Below are 12,421 nucleotides of genomic sequence, written 5' to 3'. Positions count from 1 at the left end.
CACTGTCCAGAATCTCAGTCACTTACCCATGCATAGTTTCCAGGGTGCTGTGCTTTCAGTCTTCTTTCTCTTGCGTTGATTGGCAGCTACCTCTTCCTCTCCAGGCCCTTGGTCTGCAGGGCTTGCTCCCTGGACTCTCTATTCCACACTAACTAGCAGCCTCATCCCATAGCTGACAGCCAGCCTAAGCTCTTCCCTGCAGGAAACACGGTTTGCCTATGACGCAGGGGTCTTCTCAGACCAGGGGCCCATGTCTGCCAGATGCAGACTTCACTGCCCTCGGGGTGCATCCCAGGTCTGACTTCCACTTACAAGCCCTCTTCCCTGACCCTGGCAGCCCCCAGGCTCTCCTGGCTTCCTGAGCTTCTGGCCCACTAACGTCTTCTAGTTCCTCAGGCACACTGCGTGCCAGCTCTCTGCCTGGGATGTTCTCGTGGCCCCTTTTTAACTCCTTTGCGTCCTTGGACCCTCTGTTTAAATATCGCTTTGGTGCAGGTACCTCACCTCCCAGACCTCGCTAAGGACTCTCACTGTACCCTCCCAGGGAGCCCTGCTGAGATCCTAGAACACCCATCCCATTTACATACTCTTTGGTGTATTTGTTGTTACTGTGCCGGGTAGGAGGCTGTGGGGCTAGAATTCCTGTGTCCATTAGGTAGAGGATTCACCCACCTTCCATGCACAGAGACCATGTTGTGACATTTTGGGGTCCCTTTTCCCTGCTCCTCTGTAACTTCCGTGATGACAGGAGCTGGGTCCGTCTTGTGTTTCCCTGTGTCTCATCACTGTGGCTCTCACCACTGGCCTGGTCTCATCAGACTGTAAAAAGCTCATTAACCATTGGGACTAGCACCAGTGGGAAGTGAAAACACTGGCCCCTGCTCGGTGCTAACAAGTGTCTCAGCCCGGTGCTAACAAGTGTCTCAGCCCCCTTTAGGACTTTGCCTGCAGACTTGTATGCTTCCTCCTGTTTCCTGCAGACTGAGCTAAGGGAGGATTCTTTGCTTGAATCTGCCCAGAGGACCCCAGGCCTGGCTTGGGGCAGTGAAGCATCAGGAAGGGCTGGGGTGGGGAGTTGTAGGCCGGGGGTTCCTGACAAGACATCGGGAAAGGAGGAGGGGACATCCAGACAGTGCACGTGGACTCTCAGGGCCATCTGAGGGGCTTCCTGAGCGTCCACAAGAACTTTGGGGACAGATGCTGCCCCTGGGACTAGGCAGACAAGAGATGAAGCGTGGATCATCAGAGAGCCTTCCCCCTTGTCATTCCTCCATTATCAGTATAGCTAGAGAATGGCTCAGCACCGGGGCCCTGCAGTCCTCGCTCCATGCCATCCTTGTCCCCTGTTATGCCATGCCCTGGCTTGCCATGCCACTGTGTCCCTTTTGCTTGTGTCCTGAGACCCTAGCCAGGCCTTGTGCTCACCCAGAGCTAGGCTGGGACTTACAGTGATGGTCCCCGGGAGTCAGCAGGGAGCCTTTCTGCTCTCATCGGTTACTGTCACTCTCAGTCTTTGGGTGATGTGTTTGATTTGAATGTGGACGTTATTTAATGTGTTCATTAGGAAAATAGTCTCACATGCTGCAGATCTGCACTCAGAGCTTGTTGAGGTTGAGTCGTGTTCTGGTCAGGAGGTAGTTTGGGAGAGGACTAGCTCCCTAGCAGTGATGAAAAAACACACCCTAGTGTTTTGACTCCGTGATTTAGGGTCTAACATACTGGGATGCAGTTGCACTGTTATTCCTGGGAGCGGGTGGCTTTTCCACAGCTCGCGTGTCCATTACCACACCTGTCCATGCCACCACTGGCTAATCAGGGCGCCAGAGTCGCTGCTTGAGCAGAGTCTGTGTAATAAGAGGAATGCAGCACGACCAAGGAGCAGGTATATAGATTTCAGGCTGAAGTGAAACAACCAGCAAGAGGTGGATCCCACTTCCTTCGCCTGCCCAGTCTCCTCCGGGGATCTGAGGAGGCACAAGCTTGTGGCAACCACCCAACCCCAACTCCCACCAGTGATAAAGCCAGAAGAGGCACCATTGCCAGCTTTCACCATATGCTCACCAATTAAAACTTAAATGCATGCCACATGCGAGGCTGTTGGAAACACATTTTCATTTTGATGTGGCTATTCTGAAGTAAATGTGTGCAAAAACATATGCTTTCTGTCAACCAAATGGATGACACTGCCATTACTAAACTATGCTTTTGCCATTCCTGTAAAACTAATGGGGGTTTGTATCTCTCGGCTAAATACTCTATTATCAGATGAAAAAGAAATTACCATAAAAATTCCTTCAACACCAAAGGGAATTCTTCTGAAAGGCATGTTCACTCTTTCCCTTTACCAAGCCCAGTTTTTGCTTTTAAGGAAAAGTGTGTGGCATGCCCATTCCTTGGCATGTGGGTGCCCAGTGGTGTGTCCTTTGGCTTTCTTGGTACTGCCAGTGTATCTCTGCCTGGAAACCCAGTCCTCACACTGCTGCTTCTGAAATCCTCCCCCCTGGAGGATACAGGGCAGGTACCGCATCCTTCTTTTCCCCTCCTTCTCCCCAGGATGCAGGTTTCTGTACTAGGCTGAGAGTCCCCTGCAGAGCCTGGAATCCAGCTGTGGCTTCAGAAGCTGCCTAGGCTGAGGGAGGGGAGGGGCCCTCGCTCCAGGCCTAGTTCCTACCTGGAGGGCACTTGGGGGACTCCTATAGAGGAGTCATTCTGTCCTGACATGTCTGGAAGTTGTCCAAGGACATGAGGGAAGTCTGGTGTTTCATCCCCATCACTCACTCCTTCCCTCCACAGCAAACTGACTCATTCTCAGAGAAAGGCAATCTGGGAGCAGCCTGGGGGGGTGTAGTGGGGGATGATTTGGGCCAAGTGAGTCCTGACAAAACCATTTCTTACTGGGAAGCTGAGGACAGCTGGGCCCCCTGCCCAGTGAGGCCTGAGCTTTTCTCCCCTACAGTAATGGGAGTGCCTGGCCTGCTGGGGGACTCGCTCTGCACACCCATTGCCAACTGTCCCTGCTCATCTGGCTGGCAGGATACCTGCACACAGGGAGACCACCCTGAGCAGCTTGTCCTCACGGGGCCTGGGAATGTCTGCAGTCCTGGCCCAGGCAGGTCCAGCATGAATTCTCTGCTGCCCCAGTGGTGTGTGCCTCGGCCTCGAGCACTCACTCCCAGGGTGCCCTGCTGGGATTCCACACCACATGGCTATGGCCCAGCTCTGTTCCCTCTCGGGGGTGACTCTGTCTTCCCCTGGTCTGCACATGTGGCAGCTGCCTCAGAAATTTTCACATTATCCTTCATTTTTCTGCCCATCCCTGTGGTATCAGCTCACGACTGGGAGTTTTTGCTCAGCAGAAACAGGCAAAAGCCTGACTCTGCCATTTCCCTTCTCTCTGAGGGTCACCCAGGTGGGGGCATGAGCATTTCTTCTTGGTACAGCCATCAAATCTTAGCCCTTGATAGATTTTCACATAGTTCTGGGCCCATGAGTCATTCTTCTAAATAGCGTTCAAAATTTGGCTTAACTCCATATATTACAAACAAATGTAATTTAGGCAAAAGGTGATGGGCCTCATTGGTTAGTCACTGATTTCAGAATATTTGCTTGTTAGCTTGGTTCACTGTAGATTATTTTTCTCTTGCCTTGAAGGGGCAAAAGGATCAGGTATTAGTTTTCTACTGCTGCCTGACAAATTACCACAAACTTAGTGATTTAAAACCATTTGCAGGGAGGGGCCAAGATGGCGGCTTTGTAAGGTACGCGCGTCTTAGTTCCTTCTCCAGAACAACTACTAAATAACCAGAAACAGTACAGAACAGCTCCCGGAGCCACGACAGAGACCGGACACACAGTGTACCCCAGTCTGGACCGGCTGGACCGGCTGCGAGACTCCGCAGTGGTGAGTTCCCCGATGGGCCGCAGCGGCTGGCGGCCGGTGCCCCTCCCTCACGGGTGGCTTCCTGGACGGCTGAGAGTCTTGGAGAGGTGAGTTCCCCAAGCCGCGGCGGCCAGCACCCCTCCCTTGTGGGCGGCTTCCCGGACCAGCCGCAAGTCTTGGATCAGCGAGTTCCCCAAGCTGCGGCAGCCGAAGACCGGCGCCCCTCCCCCACAGGTGGCTTCCCGGTCTGGCTGCGAGGCTCAGATCAGCGAGTTCCCCAAGCTGCGGAGGTGGTGACTGGTGTCCCTCCCCCACAGGCGGCTTCCTGGAGGGAAAGTAAAGAGTCTCCAACAGTAGCACGGACTGAGTCCAACCAAACACCAATAGTGCATTAATAAACAAATTCTGACTACTAAAAATAGGCCCTCAGCTCAGGAAAAACTGATCAAGGCAGAAGTCGCCTATTGGGCTAACTGAAAAAGAGGAAAAGGGGCAAAACAGAGCCTTCTGTGGCTGTTTCTAAGGAGGCTTGGTCGCCTCTGGACTCAGCACCGGGATTACACAGGTTACAACTGCCCCAAACGCAGTAACAGGCTGCTTTCAGGGCTCTCTACCACCTGAAGCTTCCCCACGGGAGGGGTGAAACGCAACTCAGGTGGAATCCCTCTCTCAAGGAATTCAGATCCCAGGACTTCACAATTTGAAGCCATTAAAATCAGCCTACAACCTTTCCTTTGTCTCCACCATGCACCCAGCAGGGAGAGCCTTCCAAAGTTAAAGGAGCCACAACATCTTTTGCTGGTGGGACCCGCAGACAGACAACCACCACATACTGGGCAGGATAAGAAAAACAGAGCCCAGAGACTTCACAGGAAGGTCTTTCAACCTGCTGGGTCTCACACTCAGGGAAACCTGATTAAATGTCCAGACACCAGCAAAAAATACCAAATCACACCAGGAAAATTGAAGATATGGCCCAGTCAAAGGAACAAACCAATAGTTCAATGAGATACAGGAGCTGAGACAACTAATTCTGAATATATGAACAGAAATGGAAAACCTCTTCAAAAACAAAATCAATAAATTGAAGGAGGACATGAAGAAGGCAAGGGATGAACAAAAAGAAGAAATGGAAAGTCTGAAAAAACAAATCACAGAACTTATGGGAATGAAAGATACAGTAGAAGAGATGAAAAAAACAATGGAAACCTACAATGGTAGATTTCAAGAGACAGAGGCTAGAATTAGTGAACTGGAGGATGGAACATCTGAAATCCAAAAAGAAACAAACTATAGGGAAAAGAATGGGAAAATTTGAGCAGGGGCTCAGGGAACTGAATGATAATATGAAGCGCACAAATATACGTGTTGTGGGTGTCCCAGAAGGAGAAGAGAAGGGAAAAGGAGGAGAAAAACTAAGAGAAAAAATTATCACTGAAAATTTCCCAACTCTTATGAAAGACCTAAAATTACAGATCCAAAGAGTGCAGCGCACCCCAAAGAGAATAGATCTAAATAGGCGTTCTCCAAGACACTTACTAGTTAGAATGTCAGAGGTCAAAGAGAAAGAGAGGATCTTGAAAGCAGCAAGAGAAAAACAATCCATCACATACAAGGGAAACCCAATAAGACTATGTGTAGATTTCTCAGCAGAAACCATGGAAGCAAGAAGACAGTGGGATGATATATTTAAATTACTAAAAGAGAAAAACTGCCAACCAAGATTTCTATATCCAGCAAAATTGTCCTTCAAAAATGAGGGAGAAATTAAAACATTTTCAGACAAAAAGTCACTGAGAAAATTTGTGACCAAGAGACCAGCTCTGCAAGAAATACTAAAGGGAGCACTAGAGTCAGATACAAAAAGACAGAAGAGAGAGATGTGGAAAAGAGTGTAGAAAGAAGCAAAATTAGATATGATATATATATAATACAAAAGGCAAAATGGTAGAGGAAAGTATTACCCAAACAGTAATAACACTAAATGTTAATGGACTGAATTCCCCAATCAAAAGACATAGACTGGCAGAATGGATTGAAAAACAGGATCCTTCTATATGCTGTCTACAGGAAACACATCTTAGACCCAAACATAAACATAGGTTGAAAATGAAAGCTTGGGAAAAGATATTTCATGCAAATAACAACCAGAAAAGAGCAGGAGTAGCTATACTAATATCCAACAAATTAGACTTCAAATGTAAAGCAGTTAAAAGAGACAAAGAAGGATACTATTTACTAATAAAAGGAACAATTCAACAAGAAGACATGACAATCATAAATATTTATGCACCGAACCAGAGTGTCCCAAAATACGTGAGGAATACACTGCAAATACTGAAAAGGGAAATAGACACATCTACCATAATAGTTGGAGACTTCAATTCACCACTCTCATCAATGGACAGAACATCTAGACAAAGGATCAATAAAGAAACAGAGAATTTGAATATTACAATAAATGAGCTAGACTTAACAGACAGTTATAGGACATTACATCCCACAACAGCAGGATACACCTTTTTCTCAAGTGCTCATGGATCATTCTCAAAGATAGACCATATGCTGGGTCATAAAGCAAATCTCAACAAATTTAAAAAGATTGAAATCATACACAACACTTTCTCAGATCATAAAGGAATGAAGTTGGAAATCAACAATAGGCAGAGTGCCAGAAAATTCACAAATACGTGGAGGCTCAACAACACATTCTTAAACAACGCGTGGGTCAAGGAAGAAATTAGAAGAGAAATTAGTAAATATCTCGAGGCAAATGAAAATGAAAACACAACATATCAAAACTTATGGGATGCAGCAAAGGCAGTGCTAAGAGGGAAATTTATTGCCCTAAATGCCTATATCAAAAAAGAAGAAAGGGCAAAAATTCAGGAATTAACTGTCCACTTGGAAGAACTGGAGAAAGAACAGCAAACTAACCCCAAAGCAAGCAAAAGGAAAGAAATAACAAAGATTAGAGCAGAAATAAATGAAATTGAGAACATGAAAACAATAGAGAAAATCAATAAGACCAGAAGTTGGTTCTATGAGAAAATCAACAAGATTGATGGGCCCTTAGCAAGATTGAAAAAAAGAAGAAAAGAGGACGCAAATAAATAAGATCAGAAATGGAAGAGGAGACATAACCACTGACCTCACAGAAATAAAGGAGGTAATAACAGGATACTATGAACAACTTTATACTAATAAATACAACAATGTAGATGAAATGGACAGGTTCCTAGAAAGGCATGAACAACCAACTTTGACTCAAGAAGAAATAGATGACCTCAACAAACCAATGACAAGTAAAGAAATTGAATCAGTCATTCAAAAGCTTCCCAAAAAGAAAAGTCCAGGACCAGACGGCTTCACATGTGAATTCTACCAAACATTCCAGAAAGAATTAGTACCAACCCTGCTCAAACTCTTGAAAAAAATTGAAGTGAAGGGAAAGCTACCTAATTCATTCTATGAAGCCAACATCACCCTCATACCAAAACCAGGCAAAGATATTACAAAAAAAGAAAACTACAGACCAATCTCTCTAATGAATATAGATGCAAAAATCCTCAACAAAATTCTAGCAAATCAAATCCAGCAACACATTAAAAGAATTATACATCATGACCAAGTAGGATTCATCCCAGGTATGCAAGGATGGTTCAACATAAGAAAATCAATTAATGTAATACACCATATCAACAAATCAAAGCAGAAAAATCACATGATCATCTCAATTGATGCGGAGAAGGCATATGACAAGATTCAACATCCTTTCCTGTTGAAAACACTTCAAAGGATAGGAATACAAGGGAACTTCCTGAAAATGATAAAAGGAATATATGAGAAACCCACAGCTAATATCATCCTCAATGGGGAAAAATTGAAAACTTTCCCCCTAAGATCAGGAACAAGACAAGGATGTCCATTATCACCACTGTTATTCAACATCGTGTTGGAAGTTCTAGCCAGAGCAATTAGACAAGAAAAAGAAAAACAAGGCATCAAAATTAGAAAGGAAGAAGTAAAACTATCACTGTTTGCAGACGATATGATACTATACGTCGAAAACCCTGAAAAATCCACAGCAAAACTACTAGAGCTAATAAATGAGTACAGCAAAGTAGCAGCTTACAAGATCAACATTCAAAAATCTGTAGTGTTTCTATACACTAGCAATGAACAAGCTGAAGGGGAAATCAAGAAACGAATTCCATTTACAATTGCAACTAAAAGAATAAAATACCTAAATAAATTTAACTAAAGAGACAAAAGACCTATACAACGAAAACTACAAAAAACTGTTATAAGAAATCACAGAAGATCTAAATAGCTGGAAGGGCATACCGTGTTCATGGATTGGAAGACTAAATATAGTTAAGATGTCAATTCTACCTAAATTGATTTACAGATTCAACGCAATACCAATCAAAATCCTAACAACTTATTTTTCAGAAATAGAAAAACCAATAAGCAAATTTATCTGGAAGGGCAGGGTGCCCCGAATTGCTAAAAGTATCTTGAGGAAAAAAAACGAAGCTGGAGGTCTCACGCTGCCAGACTTTAAGGCATATTATGAAGCCACAGTGGTCAAAACAGCATGGTACTGGCATAAAGATAGATATATCGACCAATGGAATCGAATAGAGTGCTCAGATATAGACCCTCTCATCTATGGACATTTGATCTTTGATAAGGCAGTCAAGCCAATTCAACTGGGACAGAACAGTCTCTTTAATAAATGGTGCCTAGAGAACTGGATATCCATATGCAAAAGAATGAAAGAGGACCCGTATCTCACACCCTATACAAAAGTTAACTCAAAATGGATCAAAAATCTAAACATTAGGTCTAAGACCATAAAACAGTTAGAGGAAAATGTAGGGAGATATCTTATGAAACTTACAATTGGAGGCGGTTTTATGGACCTTAAACCTAAAGCAAGAGCCCTGAAGAAAGAAAGAAATAAATGGGAGCTCCTCAAAATTAAACACTTTTGTGCATCAAAGAACTTCATCAAGAAAGTAGAAAGACAGCCTACACAATGGGAAACAATATTTGGAAACGACATATCAGATAAAGGTCTAGTATCCAGAATTTATAAAGAGATTGTCCAACTCAACAACAAAAAGACAGCCAACCCAATTACAAAATGGGAAAAAGACTTGAACAGCCACCTCTCAGAAGAGGAAATACAAATGGCCAAAAGGCACATGAAGAGATGCTCAATGTCCCTGGCCATTAGAGATATGCAAATCAAAACCACAATGAGATATCATCTCACACCCACCAGAATGGCCATTATCAACAAAACAGAAAATGACAAGTGCTGAAGAGGATGCGAAGAAAGAGGCACACTTATCCACTGTTGGTGGGAATGTCAAATGGTGCAACCACTGTGGAAGGCAGTTTGGCGGTTCCTCGAAAAACTGAATATAGACCTGCCATACGACCCAGCAATACCATTGCTAGGTATCTACTCAGAGGACTTAAGGGCAAAGACACAAATGGACATTTGCACACCAATGTTTATAGCAGCATTATTTACAATTGCAAAGAGATGGAAACAGCCAAAATGTCCACCAACAGACGAGTGGCTAAACAAACTGTGGTATATACATACGATGGAATATTATGCAGCTTTAAGACAGAATAAACTTATGAAGCATGTAATAACATGGATGGACCTAGAGAACATTATGCTGAGTGAAACTAGCCGAAAACTAAAGGACAAATACTGTATGGTCCCACTGATGTGAACCGACATTAGAAAATAAACTTGAAATATGGCATTGGTAACAGAGACCATCAGGAGATAGAAATAGGGTAAGATAATGGGTAATTGGAGCTGAAGGGATACAGACTGTGCAACAGGACTGGATACAAAAACTCAGAAATGGACAGCACAATACTACCTAATTGTAATGTAAATATGTTAAAACGCTGAATGAAGCTGCATCTGAGGTATAGTTTTTTTTTTATTTATTTATTTCTCTCATGTTTTATTTCTTTTTCTGTTGTCTTTTTATTTTTTTTTCTAAATCGATGCAAATGTACTAAGAAATGATGAATATGCATCTATGTGATGATATTGGGAATTACTGATTGTATATGTAGAATGGAATGATTTCTAAATGTGTTAATTTTTTAATTAATAAAAAAAAAACATTTGCATCTATTATCTTAGTTTCTGTAGCTCAGAAGTCCAGCGTGGCTCATCTAGGTTCTCTGCTCTGGTATCACAAGACCAAACTCAAGATTTGGGCTGGCTAGGCTCTGACAAGAGGCCCTGGGGAGACTCCATCTCTTGGCTCATTCAGCTTATGGCAGCATGCAGTTCCTAGCATTTTCATGACTGAGGTTCTTGCGTTCTTGCTGGCGATTGTCCAGGAGTCCATCTCAGCTTCTGGAGACCACCTGAATTTCTTATCATGTGATTTCCTCCGTTTTCGACGTCAGCAAGGGTGTGCTTCTCAAGCTTCTAATCTCTCTGATTTCCTCTCTGCTACTAGTTTGAAAACTCTGCTTTTAAAATGCATACATGATTGGACAGGGCCCACCTGGATAATCTCCATACTTTAAGGTCATCTTATTTAGGACTAATTTTACCTGCAAAAATTCCTTCATAGCAGTGCCTGAATGAGTGTTTGATTGAATAACCACAGATTGGAATCTTAGGGGGTCATCTTTAGAATTCTGCCTGCCATTGATCACAGGTAAATCAACCTCAGATCTATTTTCACACCTTACTTGACACTTCCGAGAAATTACTGCTGTGACTATCTCTCCATTGTTGTCTCCACCAGCACGTGTCGGGGAGCCTGAGCTTGAACCCGCGGCAGAGCCGGAACTGGAGACCGAGGTGGGGCAGGTTGCTGATGAGCCCGGTCGGGACATAGCCCCTGCCCAAGTGGGAGCAGAGAGCGAGGCAGATCAGGCACTGGAGCAAGAGCCGGAAGAGAGAGCCTCCCTCAGTGAGAAAGAGAGGCAGAACGAGGAGGTGAATGAGAGGGACAACTGCTCCGCATCCAGTATCTCATCCTCCAGTAGTACGTTGGAGAGGGAGGAGAAGGAGGACAAGCTCTCCAGGGACAGGGGAACTGGTAAATAAAGCCCCTTTTCTTAATAAACACACTACAAAGAACCCCAGGGCAGGGGACCTGGTTGGCTACAGAACCGGTCCCCAAGCTGGCCTTGAGGTGGCCTGCTGGGTCAACTCACCCATGGGGATGTCACTGGTATCTGGAGGTGATGAATGGGCCTCATGGTCAGCCAGCCAGCCAGCAGCTTCCTGCCCCTCGGAAAGGTAGCCCTGAGCCCTCCGCCGTGCTGCTGCACGCATTACCTCTGCAGGGGGAGGCAGGGGCCCAGATTGCAAGGCATCAGAGGACTCGCCTGAAGAGTAGGTCCTGAGATAGGAGCTCCTATTTCCTTCTGAATGGTTAAATGTTACTAGGAAATGTAACTTTTCTTGGTTTCTAATTTGGAGACATGTCATGTTATAATCTACCCACTTACAATATTTTTTAATGAAGTATGTTAAACCATTATGACTCAACATTTCAGCCCATATCAGATTTTTTAATGAATTGAATGAGCACTTCCAAAAAGTTCTAGTTCTTAGCGTGCTGAGGTCAGTTTGACATTCTCTACTGAAATAGGCATAATTTAAATAATTTTCCATAGTATACTCAAGCCCACTCCTTTCTTTACTACAAGTATGTATGTGCTTTCCCTTATGGAATTTTATCTTTTTGGTTTATACTCTGATATTCATTTAATTTACCTGTAGAAGATCAGGAACCAATTAGAATGTTATATTATAGGTTTGACCAGAAAGGAACCCATCAGGGACTTGGGGTGGGTGCTACAGAGACTTCTAGAATTATCAGTGATTCATAGAATCTGTGACACCGCTGGGTTGGCATGATCATGTTGAAAGTGCATGTATTAATTTGGTTCAAGATGCACGTGCTGAGTGGTCTTGTGTATACTTCATTTCTTTCAAAATCATGTTATGTTTAGTCTCGCAAATACTACTCGTTATTCACATTTAATGTAATTATGGTCACAGTACAGGGTGTAGTGTAAGACTTTTTGATCAGTTTGGCCTTGAATTATGTTTGACTTATTATGAATAGCTTAAAAAATTATTCAAGTTAGCAGTCCTAAAATAGATCAACAAGATAGATCAATAAGAAATAAGCTAGGAAACTGAACTTTCTTGGGTCAGATTTTCCAGTATTCTTCCAAATAAGGAAATTTTTCCTAAAAGCAGAGTCTTTGCTCCTAGTTAAGAAGCATTGACTTTCCACTAAGTAGTGAGGGGTGTCCAAGCAAATAGCTTCAGGCACTAGAGCTTTGCACTTACTTTCTGTTTCACTCTGGAACTGTTGAAAGAGTTGGTCATGTTTATTTGCTGTAGCTTATTGCTTTCTAAAAAGCCCCACTGCTTACAGTCACTGTTGGCAACTGTGGAGTCCAGGCAACTCTTTGTTGATAGTTTTTGCTTTTCAGAATCTTCTCAATTAAATCACAAAG

The 12,421-nt window shown here is 43.8% G+C and overlaps 1 protein-coding gene across 4 annotated transcripts in view; it reads left to right on the top strand.

The window, feature by feature from the left end:
* FHOD3 (formin homology 2 domain containing 3) overlaps nucleotides 1–12,421 on the top strand; it is a 511,807-nt gene that overhangs the window by 430,682 nt on the left and 68,704 nt on the right. For all 4 annotated transcript variants that reach the window (XM_077135588.1, XM_077135589.1, XM_077135590.1 and 1 more), the window contains one exon: nucleotides 10,687–10,983. In XM_077135588.1, coding sequence (XP_076991703.1) covers nucleotides 10,687–10,983 — 297 coding nt within the window. The remainder of the gene's footprint in view (nucleotides 1–10,686; nucleotides 10,984–12,421) is intronic.

This window comes from Tamandua tetradactyla, chromosome 18 (genome assembly GCF_023851605.1).
Source record: "Tamandua tetradactyla isolate mTamTet1 chromosome 18, mTamTet1.pri, whole genome shotgun sequence".
NCBI classification, from domain to species: Eukaryota; Metazoa; Chordata; class Mammalia; order Pilosa; family Myrmecophagidae; genus Tamandua; species Tamandua tetradactyla.
The sequence above is the reverse complement of the archived record's forward strand: the minus strand, read 5'-3'. Positions and strand labels throughout refer to the sequence as shown.